Source organism: Gamsiella multidivaricata (assembly GCF_025024155.1).
Source record: "Gamsiella multidivaricata strain RSA 2152 chromosome Unknown BC939scaffold_24, whole genome shotgun sequence".
NCBI classification, from domain to species: domain Eukaryota; kingdom Fungi; phylum Mortierellomycota; class Mortierellomycetes; order Mortierellales; family Mortierellaceae; genus Gamsiella; species Gamsiella multidivaricata.
In genome coordinates, this window is record NW_026251732.1 from 44,713 (window position 1) to 70,601 (window position 25,889).

Here is a 25,889-nt window from a genome sequence, read left to right on the forward strand (position 1 = left end):
CTTGGCGGCGGACGTGCTGCCGTAGGGCTGTCCCAATCCCAAAACTCTTCCTGAATCCAGTAAGATAGAGAGGCCTGTGAGATGGAGTTGGCGAACACCCTCAAAGCCCACAGCGTGGGATACTCTCCCGAATTGGATGCGACACTGTACCCGATGTTCATGCAAGGAACATGAAAAAGCGCTTAGGACGTTGAGGATGGATCCTTATAAGGAAGGTTCTTTCGGACGGATATCCTGGCCTTTGCCACCGTTTTTTCTATTTTTTTTAAAAGTCGTTCGAGTTATGAAAAGGTAACCTGAGAGTGAGAAAGCAGATCAGCTCTTGGCCAAGGAGTACTGGAAGGACCTTGGGCTGTTGAAGATCCTTACACTTACGAACAATACCTTGGACCTCTCTATGAGATTCCCGATTAAGAGGGTTGCGATCATTGGCAGAGGACCATTGCTCTGGAGCAGAACGCGACCATTCTGAATGCCCCTGTTTGAGCATGCACAGGACTTTTTGAGAAGCCCATTGTCATGCGTACGGCCATTCAATAAACTTGTTTGGTTATGAATAAAACATGCTTACAACAAGTAGTGCAACCGCGTCTTTGACACGATGCGGAGGGGCTGTAGTTTCGCCGAGACGAAGGGGGTTTTTTTTTTCTTTTTGCTCATTATTATTGTTACATTGCAGATACGGAAACTACTTTTACTATCTCTGCTCTGGATGTTGTTGTGGTCGCATATATTTCGTTTTTTTTTTTTTTTTTTTTTTTTTTCTTCTTCTCATCTTGCAAGAAATAAAGCATCTCAAGGGTATCAAAAATACAAAAATAAAAAAAGCACATGAACGAACAATGATAAAACACAAGGAAAAAAAGAAAAGAAAAGAAAAAAAGGGTCATTAAAACGGTCCCTGAGGACCATCATTAGAAAGCCGCTGCTGAAAAGGCGGCGACATGATCGCGAGACTGTTCATGCTACTTTTCGCGCTCAGCATCTTTGGCGACCCGCCCATGCTCAACGAATGATGGTGCTGCAGACTGTGGTGATGATGATGATGGTGGGGGTGGTGAGGATTGTGTGCTCCGGAGCCGGCCGTCGACAGGGACAGGATACTGTTCAACGATCCCGCACGGGCCAGACCTCCCGCACGCTCAGTTCCCAACGTCCGCTCCTCCATACGCATCAGCTCCGTCACGAACCCGATGTTGGGACACATGCATGGCCGTTGGGTCAGCACATGGTTGTACGCCTTGTTAAGGGACCAGTGCAGCTGTGTGATCAGGTAAGCGATGATCGCTGTAACGGAGCGCGACTTTCCGGCTTTGCAGTGCACATAGATCGCGGCATCATTCGAGGCAGCTAATCATCAGGATTAAAAAATAAAATAAAATAAGAACCGGAAAATGGGTTAGTTACCCTGTTATGATATCTCCACGAACTAGCTCCCAGGTATTCGTTATTAAAACGCGTTTTCAGGCACCACTTACCAATACAATCAACGGCTTGCAATAGACCAGCGCTGACGTCTGCCTCGATATGATCGTGGACTCCGATCTTGTGATACTCCATTCCAGGGTGGTTGACCACCAACGCATCCTCGCACTCGCGCGCCATGTTCAGCACGCGCTTGATACCCAACCGCTCCAGTTCCTGAACCTGCTCCTCCCTTGCAATCTCGGGTCCCAGGTACAAAAAGTTGGGCAGGATGCACGAGATCTGTTGCTCGCCATCGTCGCCGCCCTCTTCGCCCATTTCATCATCGTAACCCTGATAGCCCCTCATCGTCGCCATGTTCCTGAGGTTGTTGCTGTGGATGCTGTTGGTGTAGCTGTCGATTCCGTCAGCAAACATTCGGGACTGGTACTCTTGGTGGAATCCACTGGCACTATTGTTGTTGCTGCTGTTGCCGGAAGCACCCATGTCGAAATGAGACGCGGTGGGGGACAGAGGGCCATACGTTGCCTCGCTGTGGTAACGACGCAAGCTGGGGCCGCGCGATGTCTGGTGGAATGGATGAGCTGGTGCGCCACTCTCTTCATCCTCCTCCTGGATACCATGCGACGTTCCGGATTGATTCAGTGAAAACAGTGTCGTGCTTGAAGAGATGGACTTTCTAGAGTCCGACATCGGCCCCTGTTGACCAGAGGCAGCATCCCCATTAATGGATCCTCCTGAATTGGCTGACCATGTCGAAGCGTGGTCGGGCGAGGCTGAGTGTGCGATCTCCATCGAGTTGTTCTTGAGCGACATAGCCGGCGAGGGTGTAGATGCGCCTGTCGGGACCGTCAGCCAGCTACCCTTATGGCGCAGTGGTGGGAGTGGATGAGAGAGTCCGCTACCATTCGTGCTTGCAGCGCCTTCCTGGAGCGGCTGAAGGCCCGTGTTCAGGGGTGGAATCGACAACGGCTTGATGTTCAAAGCACTGACACCGATTGTCTGCGCCCTCGACAACCCGGCGGGACGCTGCAATGACTTTGTATTCAACGAGAACAAGCTCTCTCTGCGTGTGGGTGCGCCACGCTGTCGTGGTGCGCCTCCCAAAGAAGCATTCGTGAGCGACACTGCGTGGTCGATCGCCTGGGCTGTCTTTGCGTCCGTGATCGTTGACGAAGTCGAGTTGCTTGGCAAGGATAGAGGCAACGACAGCGGGTGTATTTTTCCGTCCTGGTTCTCTGCCAGGGTCATCTCAACGTCCTGCTTCTGAGACTCCTTCGAAGATCCCTCTTGCGTCACGCTCAACTCAAAGGTCGATCCTGGCCGCATCAAGAACTTCTCCCCAAGCTCCCAGGCCTCGAAAGCCTCGAACCCGCCCTCAAGAAACCACAATCGAATAGGTCCTCCGCAGTTTCCTCCGCCTCGCTCCAAAACACTGACAAGCGTCCATGCGGGACTTGGGGATCGCCCGTACTCTTCTTTGCCAGGTTGCATGTCCTGATCTAACACAACGACATCATGGGGCACTTCGTTACCGTCCTGATCGAGATCCTGCCGCCAGCCATCCTGAATTAAATGGAACATATCCTTGTCCGAGGGCATCGTGATAAAGGATTCCAGCGCAAAGGAAGCCACAGCGCCACCTCTCCGGTACCGCCTCATGAGCAGCGTCGGCAGGTTGATGTTGATCGAATGCACGATGGAGATTGGGTCGAAATCGGGGTTTGGACGAAGATCGAGCACCAAGGGACGTGGACCAGCACTGACGCCTTGTTTGCTTAGCTCGCCTCGTTCAATTAGCGCTGCTAACCTTGCGGGTGAGATGGCACATGCAGGATAGGGCGTGAGATCGGACTGGAGAGGCGACGAGATCAAATGGCATGAGGATGTTTCTGTAGGTGAAGTAGATGGGGAAGTGTTGGGAGAAGATGCGGCAGAGAAGGATGAGGATGAGGATGCGGAGGAGTAGGAATGGGAGAGAGCCGAGAGCGAGAGGGGCTGGAGTGATAATGTCGATGGCGAGGGTGACGATGGGGATACTGACAGAGATGGAGGCGAAGTTGGCGAGAGGGGCAGCGAGAGGCTCGTCGTGAGCATCGGTGTGCTCTTGGTTGGTATTGACACCGGCTTAGTTGGTAAGGTCAATGAAAGAGTAGGCGCCAACAGTGGTGAGGACGTGGGGGGCAATGGTAATGCCTCTGATGAATTGTCTGTATACATTGGACTTGACTGTGGTGGCATTGAAGTCGAAGGCACTGCTGGTGGCGCGGTCAACGCCAGTTGTGGAGGTGGTGGTATTAATGATGCTGGAGGTGAAGGTGCCATTATTGATGGAGGAGTGGATGGAGGGACTAAGCCCAATGCTCTGGGACCCTCAAAAGCCAGTGGGGCCAAGGGACCAATTGCTGTGCCGCTGCTCATCCTTGAGAACGAGCCAGAGGTCGACCTGACGTTCGAAAGTGAGCTGGTACTAGTTCTCGGGAGGGCGTGTGTGCTGGCGGACGGTGATGATGGTGCTGCTGCTGCTGCTGCTGTCATGGTGTTCCTAGGGTAATAAAGGCTTTGAAGCGAAAAATTTTTGGAGGACGACTTGCCCGACGAGGACTGGATCTGCTGGTGTTCATTGCTAGATGATGAGGACGAGAGCTCGGGATGGCTCTTCTTGGAGGAGAGGAAGCCGCGGAGATAGCTGCTCCGGGAAGCTGTCGATGCTATCGAGTGGTTGCTCAGTCGCCGGGGATGGTGTCGCGCGGGTGAGGATGCGCGCGGGTGGACAGACTGAGGAGAGGAATCTTCGCTGTGGGCGTCTTTCTCGTGGAATGCTGTATGTGTGTGATAAGATATGGGTTAGCGGGGGTCAAAACGCATCAGGAATGGCACACTGACTGATTGTGATAACGCGCTACATGTGGGGCGCGTCCTAGTTTGCTGCGTTCTTACTGGCTGCTGTCTATTGATAGACAACGGCCAAATGGAATGGGAATAGGAATGGGAATAGGAATGGGGGGCTTGCAACCAAAAATAATACGATATATTGGGCGCACCGGAAGACAACCTTACACCTCAACACCCATCGAGCAAAACAACACTGAGAACAACAGTGCTGGATATAAACACTAAAGAACCGTCTAATGAACTGGAACTGCTGGATACCGATGTGGTGCAGGTATCAAAAGTGTTACATCTATAAAGAGATCCGTATTTAGAGGAGAAAACAAGGACCAGGCGAGTGTGAGAGAGCACCTATAAAGGGGGAGGGAAACAGGTCGTTGTTGATTGCAGAAGGAACCGAGTACTGAGCTGGAGTGAGAGTATGACCGATGGGAGGAAGGGGCGTAAAGGGGATGCCTGTTCATCTCCACAAAGAAAGAAAAAAAAACAATTGCAAATAAACAACTGCAAAAGGGCGAGAAAAGGAGTCGTCGCCATTGTGAGTGAGAGGTATATTTACATTGGTCTGCAGGAATTACCCCGCTGGGTTGATGATAGGAGCAATGCTTGGTCGCGTTCGTGTCTTGTGCCGTTGAATTGGCTGTGTCGGTTGTCATAACTGCCTTTTCGCTGTTGGGGTATTCGATCGAGCTGCCGGTGCACGTTGCTGCAGAATGTCCGCTACTGCAGGGCAAGGTGGGGGACGAGGGTGGACTCTGCTGCTGTGCTGACCAACAGCACAGAGCACTTTGGAGCGAAGATGCGAGCATGATTAGATGAAGAGAATACGTGTATGCGGAGAAGAAGGATGTGAGGTGTATATGAAAAAAGTCGTTTACAGACAATATAGTGTATAGTACGAGGTGTGAACTGAGGATAGGGGGTAATTGGCCGAGGTCAGAGCGCTGGTCAATGATGCTGGATATCGGGTATGCTGCAAGGAAGTGGAGTGGTCGTGGTGGTCGGAGCGGCGGTCAGCTGTGTTCAAAGGGGTCATATGCGAGAGTGGATAGGGAGTAGGAAAGGGCGTAGCAGGAGAAACGTTATGTCGTCAATTGCAAATGAAGAGTGTGGATTGGATTGGATATGAACAAGAACAGTGTGCAAAAGAGAGAAAGCGAATGAGAAAAGAGAATGCGACCAGCTACGAAGGATGATCAGAAGCGGTAACACACAACAAAAGGAGAAAAAAACAAAGGATGGAGTTCTGTTGGTGTTGTTGACGAGAGGAAGAAGAAGAAGAGAGGGAGAAAGAGAGAGAAAGAGAAGAGTCCTCGAGCGGGAGGAGTTCTCGAGCGAAGGTGAGTGTGAGGATGGAGATAAAACAAACAATAAATGCGACCCTGAAACGCACAAGGTTCGCGCGAGTCAAGGAACATCTCACGCGCACCCTCTCACGCATCCCATCCCATCCCTTCCCATCCCACCATAGCACCAGAGCACCATAGACCAGACATCCATCCATCTCCTTGGTCCCCTATGACGACCCAATATTGTATCGCTCTCTCTTCTTCCTGCCCGCCTGCGCTCTCATGCATACATATCGCGCACCCCTTCTTCTTCCCTTGTCATATCATATTCAACGCCAAAATATAGCAGCGAGAATGCCTCAAAGTGCTCTCACTGTCGCACACGTTGCTTTATTTATTGCCCTGCAATTAAATCTTCAAGGAGCCAGCAGAAGAACCAGCCCGCAGGGCGTCGCACTGAGCTTCTTCCCTTCGGTCGCCCTTCGTGCTGCTGGGCTGTTTACTTCCATCAGTTGATGCCTGATCTCCCTTGCTCGATACGGATCACTATCACTTCCACCGAGCGAACAAAAAAACACCTGCGCTGCTGCTGCTGGTAATATGCATCCCGATGTCCTGACGTTCTATTTTTAGGGCCTACCGAGGTCACTTGTCATTCTCAGTCCCTATTTTTTCGATCTAAACCCAGTCTATTGAGTCTATTGCGGCGTGGCACTATGCCAGGTCAATAAAAATCTAGAGACGCAATTCTCGGCGAATACCCAGTGTCTGCACAAACGGGCTACCGCCAGTCCTGGGCATACGCGGCTATTCACTCCATGTCAAAGATCACTGGCCGATTGAACCTTTTTTTGTGTTTTCCCATCCGAAAAAACCATGACTGATAAAATATGTAAATATTCCGTCTGAACCAGCCGCCTTCAAAATTATAATAAGTTGTTTGTTGTCTAGTTGTTTATTTGGACCACGCTCAGATAGGATGTCCAATCCTGTTAAGACGATGCCGCCGATGGAGTTTTAACCTTTCGCCTTCGGTCATTCAGAGAGAGCTCTACATGGCAGACAGGCACTTAGACAGCCAGGCATTAACAACTTCAGGGTGTAAGGGTGTGCATGAACACTGAGCATGAAAAAGATATGCCGCGCCAAATGTATCTTTTGGTTCTCTCTCTGCACAAACCAAAAACGATCTGAGAGTAAAAGAGAAAAGAAAAAAACGTGGAATGGTTCCGGCATTTGGGCTATGTCGATGAGATATCAATTTGCTCTCTGACTATATGTATTCTTGGTCCATCCATGAAGGTTTGCCGACTTCGGGTATCAATGCTGCATGAAATGGAAACTGTCATTTCATGCTGCATCGAGTTTTGTCATCTAGAGAGATCGTAGAACTACACAACCAGGGCTCTACAATGTTATTAGGTAGAATCCTAAAGGAAAACAAAAGACTTCCCGATAGACTGGCGAAGCTCCGCTCTGGTGCATGCTCTCATGCGCCGCGCTGGGCCTCATAAAGACACCGAACGTAGAGAGCATCAACATTCGAGGCGATATTTAATTTATGAGATGTTGTGCTCTCTAAGCAGGGTAGTGGAGGAAGAGAACAAAGAAAAGCAGGGGCCTTCTGACATGCAGACGGTGCACAAAGGCGGAATATGAGTACAAGCGTTGTCTGGAGACCAGAGGCACTTGCTGGTTACCATGTTCTTGGCTGTCGCGAAGAGAAAGGAAGTATGCTGTTGGAGCGGTGAACCACCGAAGATTGAAATGCAAGCCCCTTTTACAATAGAAAGTGATGGCAGCGTAATACGCAATTAGACAATCAGTTATCTCTTTATTTTCGTCCGCATGACGCTAGAACTATTTCCTGTAGACGATTCCGTCCAGAGTGATGGTCCGCAGGCACTCAAAGTCTCCCGCCAGGCCCTTTTCACTTTCTTGTCTCAATTCTGTTTTCTTCTTCAGACTCGCTGCGGACTTCTCGGTCTGACATTCTAATCGGAGCATCACACAGCGTCATGGCCGTGGCCTTGAGTCAAGCTCCTTAATGGCATTTTTTCCTAGAGCATTCCAATGCTGCCAAGGAAGGACTAGCCGTCGATATTGCTATCCGTCGCGAGTCTCAGTTTCCGGAGCACTTTGTTCTCATGTTTCTTGATTGCATTAATGAAAATAGGTGCTATGTCCTGCTGACTGATATCAAATCCTCGAACTTAACGCCGTATGCTTCAACGGTCCTTGCAAACAGCGACTCACTGCTGGGACAGCTCTAGGGCAGCATGTCAAACACTCTTAACAAATCGTCCTCGAGACGCCATGAGCGCCGGGAAACCAATCCGTTCTCGGATACATGAGGAAGCATCGGCGCATACTTTTGGGGCGATTATAGAGTGGACGCTATCGGCCGGAGGACCACTGCTGGGAACGTGGGGCTTTTCTTGAAGAAAGCTGTGTATCTCGAAAAAAGAATAAAAAACCGATCCTGCTATAACTCACGTGCCTGCAGTTCGATGAGCTGCCTAAAGTTAAGTATGGCGCGGCTGAGAAATTTTCTCCAGCTGGAATCGTTACATTGCTGCAGACGGTACAGAAGGGAAACCTTGCGCAAGGAAACACCCGTCCACACTATGTTGAAAGATTAACAAGAGTGCTTGTCGAAATCGCCGCGAAACCGGTAGGTAGGGCAGAGGACCCTTGTATTTTTTTCTTCCAGGCGGAGGAGGTGGCACTCAATTATGACTCGGGAGGTTTAAGGAAGCTTAATGGACCTTTCGGCGTGTTTTATTTTTCGAATTTTTGCTGGTGTACTCCTCTTCCAGTCAACTTTATTGAGAGCGATAGTACGGAGCTGCTCAAAGTCCTGCGCAAGCTCAAACAGGGTGTCTAGAATGGTCATGTTCTGATTCAGCGAAAGGTGGCCCTGCCCTTTCCAGCCCCGGACCGGTTTATCTATCAAGGATCGCTTTGGTCACGTCTTACAGGATATGGTCGCGCAAAAACCTCTTGACCTCCCCTTAGATGCATTCTTCCTAGTACTTGCGAACTTTTCATTGTTGATATGCCTATTGAATCCTCTAATGCTCAGCCTCTTGAGCGTATTTTTGTCAAAATGCTTGATTGCATTTCGGACAGCGGGGATATAGCCAATATTAAGGATTCATTACCTCCCCTCGATCCCTTCGGTTCCCATGCTGTGTGCCTTTAAGATATCCGCAATACACTTCTTTCGCGACCCTTACATATAGACGTGAACCAATTAACAAGGCGTGGGTAAACTCCGGACTAGAAAAGTTCCGCTAAACTTTTTTGGGATCTGTGCTCGTAATGGATACTCAAATGTATAGTTTCTAGATTCGGAGCAGGACCGCGCGGAAGCATATCGTTCCAGTTCGCCTAGGGTTTGCTTTTACAATAGCCTAAGCTCCATGATCGCCATAAAGACCAAATGTTTCTACAAATATATCCCTATTATAATCTCGACGACGTTCTCAGTGATTTAGCGCGCCTCAATGAGTTGTATGTAGTGATAAAGACGCGTTTCGAGCGGAGGTATTCTTGACAGACAGAGTTGCGTGATACTTTTACATACGATACATTCTTTTGTACGAGGCCGGTATAAATAGTGAACATGGCGTGTTCGGTAGAAGGTGTACCCAAGTATCGAAAGCAGCGTTTGTTGAAAATGGCGTGAGTCAGACTGTAGAAAAAAAAGTTTCATCTTCTTCAATGCCCAAAGCGTGACGAGTTGGCCGATCAGGGCAAGGACCTCGGGGATACCAAGTGCACTCTCAGACGTGAAGTGGAGTGGAGTTTTTTATACAGCGCGTCCATTCATGCAACGAAAAACTATTTATTGTCGGGGTTTGTACGATTAACATAACAGAGACGAGTGAAAGCCTGTTCTAGCAACGAATTGACATCTTCGTTTCCGCTCCAGGAAACTAGAACCCTCTCCAGTAAACTAGAACTCTCTCCAGTAAATAACTCCATTCAAGGTGATAGTCCTAAGATGTTGGAAACCGCCTGCGCGCCCGAACAGTCCTTTCAAAAATTCTCTCTTCTGCTGTTGACTAGATTCCATTTGCCATGAGGGGTTTATCAGCCTCCAGTTGTGGAACGACTCGTCCATTGATTGCCATTCATCACTTTCTAGCGATAGATCATTTAATTTCAAGGCAGGGCCCGTGAAAGCCAGGTTCTCCAATGTGGCGGGGCTGCTCCAATTCATAGGATTCAATAACGCGTTCACGTCAAAGGAGCTTACCCCGCCCCCGTGGATGTTTTCAAACTCAAACGATTGCAGTTGACGGCAGGATTGCAGAATGTCAATCAGAAAAGCTAATGTAATCTCTGGATCCGCCTCACTGCAGATCTGGAGTTTCCTGAGAGTGTTACCGTGTTGTTTGACAGCGTTCTTTACATCGTCCGACCCCTCTTCTATTCTGATATCCAGTTCTTGGAATCCTTGTCTGTGAGAGCGGATGAGTCGTGCTAACTGCTCATTATTCCCTTGTCCAGGCGTAGTCCAATTAACAAGTTTAGGACAGTGTCCAGACCGGAATAGGGCTTCTAACCTTTCTCCGGACTCATTAGTATCCGTGGTCACATCAAGTGTTTCGAGAACAGGGCACATCTCCGGCAGGGAATCAAATACTTGGCCCGACGCGGTACCGTCTAGACGCAACACTTTGAGCTCAGGTAGGAATAAATGTCCTCTGCACGCATGCAGGAACACCTTTGCTTGCATTTGTAGCGATACAAGGGTGCGACTGATCGACGCCAGTGCCCTGGAGAGGAACTCGGGGTCTGTGGCGATAACGCCTTGTCCGTTTGTTGCTAGACGAAGAGTACTTAATTGCCCAAGATGGCTGAATAATGTTACATCTTCCGCTTCAGGTCTCCACAAGGACAAATCGAGCTCTTGCAGGCGCGGGTTTCGCCTAATCAATCTCCTCGCGTGCCCTTCTAGATCGTGCGTTGTTTGAATGTTGATGGCTGTAGTATAGAGGGGTGCCATGCGGCGAATGTCTTCTCGCCGGAGAGGGTTCCGGAGGACTCTCGCGAATTCGGCGTACTCGCGTAAGACGCCTTCGGGAACATTACGCATGGCATACCCGTCGACGGTGCGCCAAAATACTGGCAAGAGTGATCTTCGAAAATGTCTTGAGACAGAGAGGCAAGGGAGAAGATTCTGGTGCCGAAAGGCAGCTTGCCCTAAGTAGCTAACGTCCCATAGCAGAATGAATTCGCCCACCATTACCAGGACCTCTGGAAGATCTAGCGCAGTTGGCACGCGAGCGATTGGGGTTTCAATAGTTGACATTTTATTTGGGGGGAGGGGGGACACGTACCGGATTGTTCATCGTAGCCGCCTTCATTTATACAGCAGAGTAATCTCCCATAGCTGTGGTTCTCGACCTTTGTCGAGCGCATTTCCTATGAACGATAATGGAACATAATGCACCACTTTTCCGCAACAATAAAGGCCCGATGGTGTTTGCCGTCGTGTGGTCAATTTTAGGGAACTATCAATGGAGGCGGCAACACGGTGCTATCTAGTAGCCAAATTGTATTCAACAAATCCTGAAGAGAAGAAAGGATTGACCAAGCAACGAAATCGCTCCTATCATATTTCTAGAGAGATGACACGGGCTACCATATCAGTGAAGAATATAGCGTAATGAAGAAAGAACTCAAATCTACTCTTAATCTGCCCTGCTTTTTATCCCCACCCCAACTTTGCGCGGTCTACACCAAAGTACGTGAGCCTTGTCCATTATGCCGCAGGAACAAGATGGCGGGCCCTTGGGACCGAATACGAGAACTTTGCTCCAGAGACTAAGACCGGACTGAATTTGTGAACCTCGATTAAGCTCATTCCTCGAATGAGGTTATACACTTTTTATCTGAAAGGCACAATGATAGTAAATTACTAAGATAACAATGATGTATAGATGCTAGGGTGCGCAATGCGGAGGGGTATTTTTAAAGGGAAAAAAAATGAATGAATTAAAGCAACTCTTTCTCACAACCATGATGCATCTCACGCGTCCTCTCGCCGAACGGCTGTCGTTGGCACATAGAACTCATCACTCAAAAGGACAATCCCGTCTTCCTCATCTCTTGTCCCTGCCGGCGCAGGAGCCGTAGCGGTAGAAGTTGTTGCCGCACTTCCATTTGCCGTCCTGCCACTGCTACCATCACTGATCTGCGACCGACGATCGTGGGGCATCATAATCGCCTGCGAAGAAGTCGATGGTGGCGGAAGAGGGTATGAAACCCCACCATGGTTCATCGATAACGGTTGCGGTGTCAGTTGGTAAGATTCTGGCTGTTGCTGTTGCTGCTGCTGCTGGTAGGTTGGGAACAACAACGTTGGTGGGGATGGCTGATGCATTGGGCCCGAGAACGCAGGCGAAGGGCGTGGTCGGAATCCTTGACCCGGTGGCGGTGGTCGACCCATGGGGTATCCTCCAGGCGGTCCACCAGGTGAACCTCCCATAGGTCCCATCGGTCCCATTGGTCGCATAGGTCTGGGCCTTGGCGAACCCATGGGTCGGAACCCTGACCCAGCGATATGTATGGAATGTCGCGCGTCTAGGCCAGCAGCTCCATCTGGAGGTCGGCTCCCTGTATTCGATGCGCCGAGCGGCATGAGTGATGCCCTAGAAGGGTTAGCTCCCGAAGCGATCAGTCCCATCTCAAACGCTTGAGCGTCCGGCCCAATTCCCCTCGCTCCTGGAGCCATCGATCCTGGTGATGGACGAGGCATCATGTTTGGTGGAGGTCTTGGTCTCGATGGACGACCCATACCTCCCATACCCATAGGAGGTCTCGCCTGTTGCTGCTGCGGCATCGTAAGGTTGGGTGTTGACTGTGGCATGGGGTGATTGGCGACCTGCCTCGGAGGATATGGACCGGGTCCTACACGAATCGAGCCACTGCTTCTACCATTCAAGGTTGATCCTAGACTGTGGGTCGAGACTGCAGCGCCCAACATCCGGGCTCCAGAGTTCTGGCCTACGGAGCCGTTGCCTCCAGGTTTGGCATTCAGAGTTGTGGACGAAACAGCCTTTCTGGGTACCTTGGGGACATCCAGAGTGCCAGAGGCAGGAGGGGGAAGGTCATTAATACCACGATCGGCTGAATGGCGCCTCTGGATCCTGTATCCCATAGATTTGAGCCGCTCCTTCTCCCATTCTTCCCACTTGCGCATGATGATAGACCCACTTTCGAACACGCCCTCGGCATCACCGTGATCCTGTTTCGATTTCCGCTTCTGGTTTGCGACTTTTCTGGTTTCCCCCCAACTAAAGTCGTCAAAGTGCCAGAAAGAGTACAGAGGGAGGACAAAATTCCAGAGCGGCAGGGAAATCAAGTATACTATTGAAGATGGGTTTAGTTAATTAATTTTGTAGCGGCTTACAAAGAGATAACAAGAATGTGTGCGATCGAAGAGATTAGAAACTTACTGAGCATCCATAGGACGTAAATCCACTTGCGAGTCGTAAGGACGATCAGGACAGCTGGTAAGCCAATCATTATAATAATAAGAATGAGAGGAAGAAGAGCCAGTGTCCCAGAAATAATACAAAATACGATCATGCCGATCGTGAATACTGGAACAAAGAAACAGATAAGTTGGTTAAAAAAAAAAAAGAGGACAGACATAGGTAGGTGGAAAAACAGTAGCATCACAATAAAGTCAACCCAACTTACTGATAGAAGCTGGGAGAACAACTGTTCCGATAAGCTCCAGAAGCACCACGAACTGCATACTCAAGAATGCAATCCCACAGAGATCCGTGACCAGCACCAGCTCGAGGAGATTGTGGACTGTCGAATTAATCCATCGACGACGTTGACTCAACAGGACGCTGAACGTATCCGGCACAACGGTTTTACACTGTGCCTGTGGGACAAAGACCATTTGGCGCTTAGGAAAGGTCCTGAGCATGAGTGTGGTCAAATAACGATCTTCGCCCAGCAACAACAGGTTCTTTTGGTGCAATGTCGTCACGATGTTCTGGTTGTATTCCTCGATGATTTCCGGGTTGGCGAGGATCGGTACCCAAGAGTCGTTCTTTGGTGCCTTGATCCTGTACATGCAGAAACATCCTGGCAAACAGGTCACTCCTCCGAAGACACTCTCGAATGCCTTTCCGAGGTGATGTGAGATGTAGTACTCGAAAACCTGGATAGCGGTGACCCAGGACGAGGTCTTGTTTGCAATCTTTGTCTCCCCACAGAGTCCCATGATCGTGTGGTCGTTTTGCATGGCTGTGACCATATAGCTGAGCGAATCTCCCTTGACCATCGTGTCGGCATCCACCATCAGACAAAGCTCAAATCGATCTGGCCATATGTTCATGAGAAGGTGGATACTGTGAAACAGCTCAAAGTCCAGCTCCGTAAACCGATCCGCAAAGAGCACGCGCTGGAAGAACGACATCAAAATCAACTGTGAATCGCGCTTTCCTCGATTTCCTGGTTTGCTGGCATCCTTCTCCAATGGGTTTCCGCATTTGACAATTACGACCGTCGGCACACGCTTCTTCTTGTAGACGTAATGACCTGCGTACTAGATATCACATAACGAATACGTCAAGACTCTTAGTAGAGCGTTCCATCTAAACCTCGTCTTGATCCATAAAATGCTCTTGAACTTACGACTTTAGCCATGTTGTGCTGCTTTTCACCGTCCGCAATGGCAAGGTAGCTACAAGGCTTGGGCTTATCGTTTCCTGGCGCCAAATCCAACATATTGACCACAATATCGGGCGTGGTCGTCTTGTTTCCATGACCACGCACAATGCCGTCGCAAATGACAACCAGTAGCTTATGCTTCGTCGAATAACTGGTGTTTGCTAAACTGTCCAGGGTGGTCCTGATGGAATTCTCGCCTTCGGAATAACACGTAACCAACATGGCAGTATAAAGATTCTTCCTGCCGATCGACCTCTTGCCAGTCCGGGCAAGATCCTGACCACTGCCGCTGATATCGTTCTTCTCCTGTTCCTTCTTGGATGACTTGAGTACAGTCCTTGGCTTCTCTGTCAGGCGATAGCTCAAAAACCAGCTGAATGTGAGAGCCATCAAGAATTTGATCCCAACAACCATGCATACACAGATCAGAGTCGTCAGTAGAATAGTCTTGGCGGCGAAGCATCCCATAGATGTATTTTCCAAAATGCCGATTTCGGTCATTGCTGCCAAGCACCCCATGGCCTTCTTCCGGCCGTCGGTTCTCTGGAACATCAATGACGCATCCTTGCGGAGACTTTTTGTCATAACGTCATTGACATCTGGCCCGAAGACTTGATTCGGATTCAAATACTTAGATACATTGAATACTGGATGGGGTACGTAAAGCGCGATGGTCAGTTTCCTTGGCAATGCAAGGCGACAAGGCCACGACAATATATTTCAGACATCGTATGATAGAGATACTTACTTCTTCCGTCGTAGATAAAGACATTGTCAAAGTCATGCCTTGATGTGTCGCCCATATCGGTCCAATGGAACGATAGCTTGCCCGAGGATCGCGGTCCGTTTGAGTAGAGGTCAGATAATGTGAGACAGGGCTTTGCGACGATGGGGGTGTTGCTATAAGGATTGGGCACGATGCATTGCGAGCTGGTCGCGTTGACGGCCGGAAAGCCCGCACAAGGATTGGAGCTGTCGAAGAAGAGCGAGGTGATGTCCCCTGCACGGTAATCCTGTGACATGACAATGTTCTTGCTCTTGAGATAGGACTGCATGTTGTCGAATGAATATAGGTTTCCTCTGACGATGACAGAATCCAGATGGTTGTCTGTATACGAGCAATAGAAAACAACGCACGGTGTTAATTAATAACAGAGCGCTGTAGATGCTGTCTCGAGGAGATTTCCCATCGCGTTTTTTTATTCCCCTGACCATGTTTTCCAAATATAGAAGGACATGGAAGGACGCTTAAAGTGAATGAGCAGAGCCCATCCCGTGTACCGTGTACCAGACGAGGGAAACAACTATATCGCAGAGCAGAGCAGGGTGGAGCAGGGAATGAACAGCGGACATGGATGAGGGAAAAATAAACTTTCTTCGACGCCACGTTGAATAAACGAATGTATTAATTACCAGTTGCACTTTGAAGGTATAGTCCTGGGTATACTCCGCCCGGTACGCAGACGGGTCAACACATCATCTTTTTCGGAGCAGATACCAGACCCCTCCCCCTATCTTTCCTTATCCCCCCCTGCCCTTGCGGCATCCCCCTGCCTGCTCTGCACCTTCCTTCTTTGATGTAATGTACCCAGCGACAACATCAGAGGTGCCTAATTACATCACCCTACTATCGGTTGACTTCCAAGATGGTGCTACCACCAGCTCTTTCTCTTGATCTCTGTCCGACGAACGCGTTCTGTGCGCACTGGTGCAATAAGCATCCTTTTTTTTTTTCGTGAGGAGGTGTGAAATTCTTCAACACCAACCTGTCGCACATTTTTTGTTGTTGTCGCCCAATGCTCCCAAAAAAAAAGTTGACGAGTGTCTTTATCAGGCTCCACCCACTTGGCAGCTTCCTCTCTGTTTTACCCCCCTGATTCTCTCACCCTATTTTAAAACCCACTAGAAACAAGGCTAATGTGCGCCCATTTCCGTAAAAAAAGCCGACGATCAACCAAGGCAGTGTCCCGCCACCAAAATACCTGTGTACCCTCAATCGAACGTTGACCACAACCCGTCCAAAACGGTGCAACATCGGAATAAAAAAAAAAGGAGAAAAAAAAAAGAGGCGTTACCTTTGACGGGTCTGGAGCCATCCGTCGGCTGAGTTGAGTATGACTTGACAGCCCCAGAATCGTTCGGACACATCGTGGGCTGTAACCCAAAGATGATGAAGGCCAACAGCCCACAGATCAGACCGATAATGATACACAGCGTCACCTTTTCGCGCCAGGCCTGGATTACCTGGATACGCGAGAACTTCTTGTGATTGCAGCACCGAAGGAGACTCGAAGGCATGCAACACGTAAAGATCCTCGAGACCACGACCCAGGCCGTCAATTCAATTTCGCGTTCCGCAAGCTTCTTTTTCGCCTTGGCCATTGTCGAAGATCGCCGTTGAGGCGCCTGGCTATTGCTGTTATTGAGCTGACCCTTGCTCCCTGCGCGACGTAATGTAGACAATCGTCTCGGCCGAGGACGCTGCTGAGACTGACTCTTGGCCTGATTCTTGGCCTGATTAGCTTGTTGGATGCGAAGTCGTTGCTGTTGTTGTTCTTGAGCAGCTGTTGCAGCTGCTGAGGAGGTCAAGGCGTCCCCTGTGCTCTGACTCTGAATCAAGTTTCCTGTAGAATCGTTCCGTTCCTGAAAGTTGGCATCGTGGTTTTTTTGAGCAAGTGTTTGGTTGATCATCCCAGGCTTAGGTCGATGCCGCTCTGGTTTGGTCAGGGACCGTTTTCGAGCTACTTTTGACGTTGAGGCACCATTAGGCGGTGGGCCCTGCCGTGGCGGATTTGAAGAGGAAGCGGGTGAGGTTGTGGAGGGAATCATTTTGAGTTCTAGTTGCGTTGGCAGGTCTATTAGGTATTAGGCGAAAGTTTGTATTGGTAGTAATGGTGTTGGAATGATACAGGGGTAGAGTACAAAGCCCGAGGTGTGAGTTGCGAGGACTCAGTTCGCCCAATTGGAAGACGAATACGGGGTGTGCCAGGGGGAGGTATAGGAGGCTGTCGTAGGTTGTTCCTGAGGGGTTCGCTGTTGCTTTTGTTCCTGTTCCAGCAGTGGTTGTCTGCCTGCCTGCGCCTGGTGACTCTAACTATGGCTGCAGGGCAAGCAATTGAAAGTGGAGAGGGAGAGAGGAGTGGAGGGAACACCACACAAACTGGCAGACTGTGTGTTAGTCGGCTTTGAATTCGGTTTTACACAGCCAGCGATGGCATCTGCGGGAGGAAGAAATGAGATGGGAGGGGAGGGAAGGAGAAGGGATGGAGGAGGAGGACGAAGGAATGAATGAGCAGCGGATGGGACGAAAAGAAAGAAGAGTGCAAGTACAGAGAGAAGGGGAGAAACAACACACCACCCAGCAACCACTCACTCAGTTCAGTCCAGGGATGCTGTTCGAGTCTTCCTGCTGTATCCACGTCTTTTTTCTTCGCAGACAAACTGCTTATTAACTTTCACGCCTAATAAAACGCGCGTGTATATTACCACAAAGGCGCTTCATGGCTCCAGCTAGACTACACACTCATTCAAACGAAAGCTTTATCGGTGCTGCCCACAGTCGAATGAGGTCAAAAACACGTCGGGTGCTCGCTAGCAAAAGGGGAACAGTAAGGCTTGTCCAACCGTGGTAAGTGATGACTAGTTCAACACCTACTTGGTCATGAAATGAACGCATTTCTTTTTACTGCTCAGTTAGCTAGTCTCTTGTAATCGCGACTTCATTGTTTGTGTCCTAAATCCACTTCTAAGATAGGATGGTAGAAGATCACCAGGCGAGTCCATACTGAAGCATAAAGGAAAAGAAAGCTGTTCGCGAAAGTGGTTCTGCTGCGGCCGTCCAACCACGCCGGCAACATGAAACGGGAGGGACGTCAGGTACATCAAAAATGGCAAAACGGTCAAGCCGGAATATCTTTCACAGTGATTGATAAGTGTCATCTCGTCCGCCATGTATGTGAACCATTTCAGCTTGAGCCCAATACGTTGTGCACCTGTTGTTCGTGGCATTAAAACTGCAGCTCCCAAGAGAAAAATTGGTTGATGGTGTAGTAATTGATGGACATCTCAATCGATCAAGTGCACGCAGCGAAAACTTGAGATGGAGAAAGCATGCAGGGCAGATCTGCGTTTGGTGCACGTCCAAGCAACACGGGAATATAGAAAAGGTGTTGGTGCTAAGACCACCCGTCAGGGCATACTCCATGCTGCTTCCATTACCCAGTCCTTCTGGATGCCCCAGTCCATTCGTGTGGCCCTCCCCCACCACCTCCGAAAATAACATTCCGTTACACCACCACTTTTTCATGCAGCAGGGGTATGCAAAAACGCTAATTAAAAAAGACTGTGCTGCTACTCCTCCCCCTAAACCAACCCCCGGTTACAAGCATCAACTATCGACCTTGCTACGTAAGAACATCTGTGCACTGTGCAGTTTTTGCAGCTCTGGACTGACGCCGTTTCGATTTTCACTCCTTTTGTCCGAGATACTCCAGAAAATATGCATAGACTACTACGTTCCCCTCGACCCAGGGTAACGTATTTGTGGTTTGTCATTTTCATTTTTGCATGTGTGCATGCGTTGTATAAGATCGCAGATTATAATGTATCCTGTGAGCCTCAGCCTTGGGAACAATTTCAAGGAGTCCACGACGTTGAAGCATTAAAAACGCACCAACTACGTCAGCAAAAGGTGACGCCATAGAATTTTTTTTGGTTAGCATAAGCAAATACATGCAGTAAAAGAATTTCGGCGTGCAATAACAGAATTATGCAGCTTTAGGATATAAATTACACCTACCGATCATTTTTAAATGTGCTTGCGAACACAAATATGGTTGAGATGGGGTTTAGGCACTTCCTGGGGCCTGGCTAGTTGCCGATTCCTGCCCTGATGCCGCATTGGCTGCACGCTTGCGCCTTGGAGCTCCTTCTTGTTCTGCAGCCACGGTTGATGCTGTCCTCTTTCGGGCCACACTGCCCTTGCTGGCGCTGGTGCTGCTAGTACTACTGGTGCTATTGGTGCTGCTAGTGCTACTGTTACTATTGATGCTGCTGCTACTGGTGCCCGCGCTATCGGTTACTGTCTGTGTAGCTTCCATCCAAGGATATCTACCATTCTCATCTACAGGCTGAAGATAGAATGGCCTCTGTTGCTGAAGCAAGTACCCTCGAATAACGTTGCAAATATTGTGGCTCGCCATGATATCGCGGTGCATGTATGTCTTGCAGGTCTTGCAATACAGCCGACGTATCTGAACCTGGCCGACAAACTCCTCGCACATCGGACACTTCTTTGACGTGTAGTACTCATTGACGCCCACGACAATATACCCGAGCGCCCTTGCCTAACGGACACAGAACGTAAGGCGCCTCATCAGCGTCATCAGTAGTTTTTTTTTTTTTAAAAAAAAAAAAGAAATCGAATATCTTGCAATGAAGCACTAACCCTTTGGACAAAGTACGATTGGAAGGACTCATGTAACGAGGAAAGTCGTCCCGTGGATGAAAACTTGCCTAGACCAATGCCGATTACAACCTTATCCTCTTCATCTCGCTGTCTACCAAGCGCTCCTCCAACCATATTGAGCAGGCGATCTGCGATGATGTCGAATTCTGCCTCTCTAGCTTTTCTGGCATCCCACTGGTGCTTTTTGAATGTGGCGCTTTTGTTGTAGAACTCGTCGAGCTGCTCCTTGACGCCTGCTAATCCCGCGACGTACTTTTCAACGCTGGCATCCTTTCCGCAAAGGGCTGGTAGCTCGCTTTCGATGTTGCTGATAGATTTTGCTGCGCCTAGCGGGATCGACCGTTTGCGTTCTTCTAACCAACGTCGAAACTTGAACGTTGGTTGGTATACGGCCTTCTGCTTTACAGCTAGGTTGTAAAAGACCTGGGAGCTGCGGGCGGAAGCCTCGGTGTCATTGTCATTGTCAGGTTGTTCGGTACCGACGGCACTGTTCTGTTGATGGAAGCTCTCCTTGGATCTCGGCATACTCGCTCCTGTAACACATGCTTGCTCTGGATTATAACTGTCGCTGCGTGGCTTTCCATCTTCGAGGCTGACGGATTTTTTCATGTCATCTAAGGTCTTCTCAGGCAATAGAGCGCTCGCTCCAACCACAAACGCTTGACCAAGATCGAGACCTAGTATCTTGATTTTCTCTGGTTCACAGTCCCAAAGAACTGCGACATCCTGCTTCGTCTTGACAACGTTCCGAACCTCAGTTAGGTAGTAGTCGACTCCACCCACAGTGGACGTAATCCGAGAAGGCAACATGTCCGTGGGATGCCGCCTGTACCGAACCGAGAGGAGCTCCTTCAGCTTGAATGCCGTTAACTGGAGGCGAAAGCCATCGGTCCGAATAGATCCGCAAATAACATAGCCGCGTTCCTTATAAGTGCGGGGGTCGAAATCCTCGTTCTGAATGATTCTCAGGTGCTCTTTGATCTCTGCAAGTGAAGGTTCGTGAGGTTGTTGAATGATTTGCTGATTCCGGGCATGCGACGCTATTTATGACCCAGTCCTACGTCGGTGATGAGTGTCGTGAGGAGGTAGCCTGGTGCTTGGTTGGCCAACCAGTACGACATGTCAGACAACGCAGGACGATAGTCCTTGGCTCCATGAAGACTCTGCAGCTTCGCCTTGAGTGTGTCGCTCTTCCAAAAGATTGAAATCAATTCCAGTTCCGTGAACGCGACGAATGGCTGCGCGGAAGGCGTACACGCCATTAATTTCCGAGGGTTCTTGGTTAGCGGGTTCAAACGGTAAAAGTTCTCGACCGCAGAGACGTCGCCACGAATGTCAATGCACGTCCCAGCCGGCAAGAGCCCTTTGACCAGTTGTTTCTTGAGCTGTTTTAAAGTTGCCGCGTGTAAGGTTCGAGTTAGCGGAATAGAACCTTGTGTCCCTTGTATGTACATGTACACATGTTGTTCCTCCCTCTCTTTTTTTTCTCTCTTTTTCTTTCTCTTCATCCCCTCCCCATTTCGCCACAGAATACCTTCACTCTCAGTCGTTCATTGTCTATGTCCAACATCGCCACTCCGGCATCCCTTACTCTTTCCTTCTCACATTTACCTTTTTATGGACTTCCTTGCAGCCTTTTCCGTACAATCGCTTGAGATCAACCGACAGTTGCGCGATTATGCTTCGTAGTATGACTGACCCCGGGTAGGGCATTCTCGTGTTGATGATAGCAGCATCTTTTCGTTCCAGTAAGTGTAGCTCCTGCGCTCGATCGATGAACCTCCGCGTGCACTGTATACTCTTCGTTTTGCCGCTAGGGATGATGCCCGAATACACATATGTTGTTAATATCCCAAGGAACTTTTGATGATCGTCCTTGTCGACCTCCGAATCTGCGTCTCTGTCCCCCTGCTCCTTGTCGACCTCCGAATCTGTGTCTCTGTCCTTCTGCTCTTCCCATCCTTATCACCATCCTTATCATCATCCTTATCACTATCCTTATCACCATTATTGTCCTTATTCGTACCCGGTATGCGCGGGCAGATGAGATCCAACAAATCCCTATCCGTTTCCTTAAAGATGGCTGGATCAGAGACACGCTCGATGAACCGACCAAGGAGCTGTTGGCAAGTGCGTTTTGTATCGGCTGCAAGGCGAATGGCTTCCCGGAGGCATCGGAGTACTTCAGAAGCTTCATCTGGCCTCAAGTCTTCAGCTCTTCTGACGTTCGCGGATAAAGTCCCAACATCAAGGTAACTGTTGGATGCTCCCAGTCAAGAGCACGCGTATGAGACTGGATTTTAATGTTGCCCTGCCTATGGTTGAGGCACTGATCTAGCACAAAGTAGGTTCCAGCTTGGCTTAATTTGTCAAAAATATCGTGGTGGTTATGGTTTCATGCTTATGCTTACTTTTTTACCATCCTTTTTTCCAGTTTGTCGTCAAATCCTTTGTTAGAGCTGACGTTTCATACATTGTCCGCCACAACAACGATGTTACCAGCATTGTGTCATGCAGTTGTGCCGATTATTGTCTTCACCTGATCCCTTGCAAGCACATGTACCTGGTTCAGAGGTTCTATAAAAGTGTGAGGGTATCCTATTCCGGTGAGCCTGCGATTGAATCTGCCATTGAACTTGCCGTCGCTCAGGAGCAACATGCCCAGAATATGGATTTTTTCGGACCAGATTTAGAGGCAGGATTAGCGCCATTACTCCGTTTGCAACTCGACCGGAAAAGGGCAGCAGAGCAGGAATTCGAAAGAGTTGCCAGAGAAGTGGCGACCAGACAAGAGTTTGAGGATAATGAGGGTTTATTAATGGAGTTGATGAAGCAAATGGGCGCCGCAGTGGAGGTAAGAAAGAAAAGGAAATGTACCTTCTGGTACGGGTCAAACGTAATGTGCTAAAACCACCTTTTTCGGTGACGTCTACAGATTGACCAAAAACGTTACCGAGGCGAAACAAATGCATGTGTTACCATATTGTGCTTGACGAATATGCTCGGTATCCTCAAGTTCGTGCTTGGTGTATTTTTTGCGATTCTTGGCAGGAAGGTGTTGAGGAGTTGGTTTTTGTTTTTTGCTTGTCGCCGCTGCATGGGTCGAGAGCGACTCGTACTGTCGTTTTAGGGGAGAGGTTGTAGTCATGGTGTTGAGGTATGTAGAATGCAACGTGAGGAGGTATGGTTGAGGCAGAGCATGTGACTGAATATGTGGCTGTATTTTTCGGCTTTAGAATAGCTCGTTCAGAGAGGTTCAATTCAATCCCAGTTAAGGTTTTATTGCAGGTTTGCGCGCGGAAAATGCGATAAAAACGAGTTTCGACTGTAGACCATCTTGAGCTCTTGAGCGATCGCCAGCCTGTCTTCGCCTTAGCTTCCCTAACGTCCTTCCAGCTAATAAACGGTTCCATATTACGAAGTTCCACCTGTTGAAGACGGCGCAGACTGGTCCATACGTCCAGCGCGTCCCTCATGTTTTGTCTCCTCACCTCACATCTCGCCTGGAGCTGCGCCTCGCGATTTGAAACTGCTGCGACCAGGCTCTCACCACACCGTCCACTTAAGTACTGCTCCATCTCTCAGGCCTCCACATCCATGTCGTTTCCGGACGAGAGCATGTCAGCGACGACTACAGGGTTCGCACTGATCAATCTCCGGACCCTGCCTGGACCGAGTTTCTCCAACGCGGTCAACTTGGCGACTTGTTCATAGAGCACCCTAGGAAGCACTTCTTTCATGGTCCATGTCTTCTCGGCATAATTAACATCATCGTCCTCGTCCGTATCGTCTTCATTGTCGTCTATGGGTTCAGGTACCGATGTGCCCGTAAACCTTAGGGTCAGTGCCCGTAAACCTTAGGGTCAGTGCCCTCAAATTATGGCAGATCCAAGATCGTCCGTCGAGCTGCATGTCCCCCTCTGACAATGCCGGATCTCCTCTTCGCTGCATGGTCTGCTTCTCAATGAAACTCGATGGACCCGAAAATGGACTCATAGCCTCAAAGATCTCGAGCTTCGGGAACGAGCATAGAATATCCTGAATCTGTGGGCCCTAAATCCGATAACCTCTCGCAATGTTCAACTCCTTGAGGGTATCTTGATGGTTCCACAATGCTGCGAACAGCGCCGGGGTGAGTTCCTGACATCTGTTGTTTTTGTACGAGCGCAGGTTCTGACAGGCCGAGAGCAGCAAGGCCATCGTATCCGCAGGTACGCACAGATGACGCATATCCAGATGTTGGAGATAGGGCATAGTGGAAGAGATGATCGAGGCCAGCTCATGTATCATCTTAGAGGTATACATCGACGGCGATGTCAGGCGCTCGAGATTGGGACACCGTCGGAGGAACAGAAAGCATACATCGATTTCGTGGTCATGCATCCTTCCCCGAAGATCCAATTCCTTCATCGCAAAAACCGGATCCTCTTGTCCCGACAGCGCAATAAGACTCTGCATGCCCTCGGAAGTGAACTGCTGAGAGTTATACGTCATGACGATGTTGAGACTCAACCGATGCAATTTGGTCGAGCTCCATAAAAACCGCCGGACTTTTTGGCAGGACACATACTCGTGATGATCGATCTTGACCTCCCGCAGCTGATCATGGTTCCGCATTACGCTGCAGAACGCTTCAATATCTCCCTTCATGTAAAAGAAATGACCCAGCTCTACAACCCGCAGAAGGGGACAGGACCGCATTAGGGCTATAATGTTATGGAGCTCCAATTTGTTTTCTTCCCGGTTCTGGAGACGGTACGGAAGTGAGGGGCTCTTGAGGACCCTCAGGTTGAAGCAGCGGTGATCCAGCAGGATTTTCCAGAGCTTAGCAAAAACGCAATTGACAGAGAGGACATGGTCGCGGTTCCGCTCGAGAGCTACAAGGGCCTCGGGCCGATAGAACTTATTGTAGGTGGCCTTGCGGGCGATGGTGATGTCGCGATAGAGGTACGGAACGAAGTAATGGTAAAAGTCGCGGGAGACCAAGCAGCAGCGGCGGAGATCGCGAGGAGTGAGTTCAGAACAGATTTGGCCCTGCAGGAGATGAATGTCAAAGATGGTTGCTGTAGTGAATGTGGATGTCAAGGTGACGGCAGGGCCCATGGTGAAAACGGCAAGTGATGAGAGATTTGGTCTCTGGTGCAGTGTGCGAAGTGGCAGTGTAATCTGTATCGAAATGTAATATAAAATACCGGAACGCGTCTTCCCTCAATCGCGTTTCACGCGATACTAGAAACCAAATCTTTTATTCGTGCGCGCAAGAACCGACCCTGCTTGTCCAACAATCAGTTTGGCACCTCTTCTGAATCGAGAGAGGCCAATGAAGAGAAGTATTTGGATGTATCTGGGTGCTAAGGTATAGTGTCCTCAAACATAAGTGCGAATGGGATGGGCATGCCATTGTTTTTGAAATGCGTGCCACCCATCTATGGCTGTTGGATTGTAATTGTATTCTGAAGCTACCATCAAGCTTATCCAAGTCCACTTCGAACTCATATTGACCAGCAATCGCGATGACAACCACAGAAAGAGGAAATGCTCAACGCTGATCCTATGTAAAAAAGGGCCGCTGAACAAGAAGATCAATCAAAGAGCCAAGTTAGAAGTGAATTAAGTTCCCGTGAAAACCGGCTGAAGGTAGCTTAAGAAAAGGTATTTTCCCCAGTAATATTCATCAATCAAACTGCCTGTAAGCTCAAGGAAAGTGTTGGGAAGAAGAACTGGGAAGGCGGATGGAAAGGATTCAAAGTGCCGCGGATCGGTGATAAAAATACATGGAGTGATACGGACAGCGAGCACTCAGTTAGTGTATCCCTGGCTTTCAGAAGAGAATATGGAGTTAACAGCTGCTGCTTTCTACTGAATCCTAGGGAGAAGATCGCTCCAGTGAACTAGAAAAAAAAGCAGGAATTATGCTGATAGAAAGGCGTGTACGTCATGCATGGGATGAAGTAGATGGAAGTAAACGGCAGTTACATAGGGTAGACATGGGCGTGAGGCCACCAGCGGTTGACAAGGCGGGGCATTATATATTGAACAGAGCTACGATGATCCGTGATCTGAGATTTGTTCCCCAAGGCACTAAGGGTATCATTGAGGTGCGATAGCGC

General features: G+C 49.3%; 10 protein-coding genes across 10 annotated transcripts; 2 read left to right on the forward strand and 8 right to left on the reverse strand.

Moving 5' to 3' along the window:
* Positions 1–889: 889 nt before the first annotated feature.
* Positions 890–5,126, reverse strand: BC939DRAFT_502078 (uncharacterized protein; the record flags this gene model as incomplete). Its single annotated transcript, XM_051560241.1, has 3 exons — positions 890–1,350; positions 1,479–4,247; positions 4,877–5,126. 3 exons carry the CDS (start codon positions 5,124–5,126, stop codon positions 890–892), a joined length of 3,480 nt encoding a protein of 1,159 aa, XP_051413342.1.
* Positions 5,127–9,567: 4,441 nt separating this feature from the next.
* BC939DRAFT_502079 (uncharacterized protein) lies at positions 9,568–10,929 on the reverse strand (the record flags this gene model as incomplete). Its single annotated transcript, XM_051560242.1, has 1 exon — positions 9,568–10,929. One exon carries the CDS (start codon positions 10,927–10,929, stop codon positions 9,568–9,570), a length of 1,362 nt encoding a protein of 453 aa, XP_051413343.1.
* Positions 10,930–11,518: 589 nt separating this feature from the next.
* On the reverse strand, positions 11,519–15,801 carry BC939DRAFT_492029 (chitin synthase-domain-containing protein). The gene is made up of 6 exons (XM_051559513.1): positions 15,726–15,801; positions 15,061–15,420; positions 14,277–14,959; positions 13,326–14,187; positions 13,079–13,225; positions 11,519–12,989 (listed from the first exon to the last, which is right to left on the reverse strand). The coding sequence occupies exons 2-6, from the start codon at positions 15,365–15,367 to the stop codon at positions 11,650–11,652; spliced, it is 3,339 nt and encodes a 1,112-aa protein (XP_051413344.1). The 5' UTR covers positions 15,368–15,420; positions 15,726–15,801; the 3' UTR covers positions 11,519–11,649.
* A 266-nt stretch (positions 15,802–16,067) lies between these two features.
* On the reverse strand, positions 16,068–17,141 carry BC939DRAFT_476076 (uncharacterized protein; the record flags this gene model as incomplete). Its single annotated transcript, XM_051558558.1, has 2 exons — positions 16,068–16,078; positions 16,388–17,141. The coding sequence occupies 2 exons, from the start codon at positions 17,139–17,141 to the stop codon at positions 16,068–16,070; spliced, it is 765 nt and encodes a 254-aa protein (XP_051413345.1).
* A 1,821-nt stretch (positions 17,142–18,962) lies between these two features.
* BC939DRAFT_447885 (uncharacterized protein) lies at positions 18,963–19,366 on the reverse strand (the record flags this gene model as incomplete). Its single annotated transcript, XM_051555161.1, has 2 exons — positions 18,963–18,987; positions 19,111–19,366. A coding segment is annotated over one exon (237 nt), but the record flags the coding sequence as incomplete, so codon positions are not given.
* On the reverse strand, positions 19,228–20,707 carry BC939DRAFT_121676 (uncharacterized protein). The gene is made up of 2 exons (XM_051549997.1): positions 20,259–20,707; positions 19,228–20,132 (listed from the first exon to the last, which is right to left on the reverse strand). The coding sequence occupies exons 1-2, from the start codon at positions 20,587–20,589 to the stop codon at positions 19,714–19,716; spliced, it is 750 nt and encodes a 249-aa protein (XP_051413347.1). The 5' UTR covers positions 20,590–20,707; the 3' UTR covers positions 19,228–19,713.
* On the reverse strand, positions 20,610–21,386 carry BC939DRAFT_121710 (uncharacterized protein). Its single transcript, XM_051549998.1, has one exon. The coding sequence runs from the start codon at positions 21,285–21,287 to the stop codon at positions 20,820–20,822; it is 468 nt and encodes a 155-aa protein (XP_051413348.1). The 5' UTR covers positions 21,288–21,386; the 3' UTR covers positions 20,610–20,819.
* A 231-nt stretch (positions 21,387–21,617) lies between these two features.
* On the forward strand, positions 21,618–22,016 carry BC939DRAFT_476078 (uncharacterized protein; the record flags this gene model as incomplete). Its single annotated transcript, XM_051558559.1, has 1 exon — positions 21,618–22,016. The coding sequence occupies one exon, from the start codon at positions 21,618–21,620 to the stop codon at positions 22,014–22,016; it is 399 nt and encodes a 132-aa protein (XP_051413349.1).
* A 56-nt stretch (positions 22,017–22,072) lies between these two features.
* Positions 22,073–23,045, forward strand: BC939DRAFT_121788 (uncharacterized protein). Its single transcript, XM_051549999.1, has 3 exons — positions 22,073–22,633; positions 22,715–22,936; positions 23,021–23,045. Exons 1-2 carry the CDS (start codon positions 22,169–22,171, stop codon positions 22,907–22,909), a joined length of 660 nt encoding a protein of 219 aa, XP_051413350.1. The 5' UTR covers positions 22,073–22,168; the 3' UTR covers positions 22,910–22,936; positions 23,021–23,045.
* Positions 23,046–23,360: 315 nt separating this feature from the next.
* On the reverse strand, positions 23,361–24,882 carry BC939DRAFT_502082 (uncharacterized protein; the record flags this gene model as incomplete). The annotated part of the gene is made up of 2 exons (XM_051560243.1): positions 23,361–23,581; positions 23,847–24,882. 2 exons carry the CDS (start codon positions 24,880–24,882, stop codon positions 23,361–23,363), a joined length of 1,257 nt encoding a protein of 418 aa, XP_051413351.1.
* Between the last annotated feature and the right edge of the window lie 1,007 nt (positions 24,883–25,889).

Excerpts from the sequence above, each read along its gene's own strand:
- BC939DRAFT_492029 (XM_051559513.1), bottom strand. The coding sequence starts at position 15,367 with ATGCAGTCCTATCTCAAGAGCAAGAACATTGTCATGTCACAGGATTAC. Across the intron at positions 14,960-15,060 it reads CTTTATCTACGACGGAAGAA|TATTCAATGTATCTAAGTAT; the intron begins GTAAGTATCTCT and ends TACCCCATCCAG. Across the intron at positions 14,188-14,276 it reads AGCACAACATGGCTAAAGTC|TACGCAGGTCATTACGTCTA; the intron begins GTAAGTTCAAGA and ends TGTGATATCTAG.
- BC939DRAFT_121788 (XM_051549999.1), top strand. The coding sequence starts at position 22,169 with ATGGTTTCATGCTTATGCTTACTTTTTTACCATCCTTTTTTCCAGTTT. Across the intron at positions 22,634-22,714 it reads AAATGGGCGCCGCAGTGGAG|ATTGACCAAAAACGTTACCG; the intron begins GTAAGAAAGAAA and ends TGACGTCTACAG.
- BC939DRAFT_121676 (XM_051549997.1), bottom strand. The coding sequence starts at position 20,589 with ATGTTGCCTTCTCGGATTACGTCCACTGTGGGTGGAGTCGACTACTAC. Across the intron at positions 20,133-20,258 it reads TCAACAGAACAGTGCCGTCG|AAGAACGCAAACGGTCGATC; the intron begins GTACCGAACAAC and ends GACGTTGGTTAG.
- BC939DRAFT_121710 (XM_051549998.1), bottom strand. The coding sequence starts at position 21,287 with ATGAAGAGAAAGAAAAAGAGAGAAAAAAAAGAGAGGGAGGAACAACAT.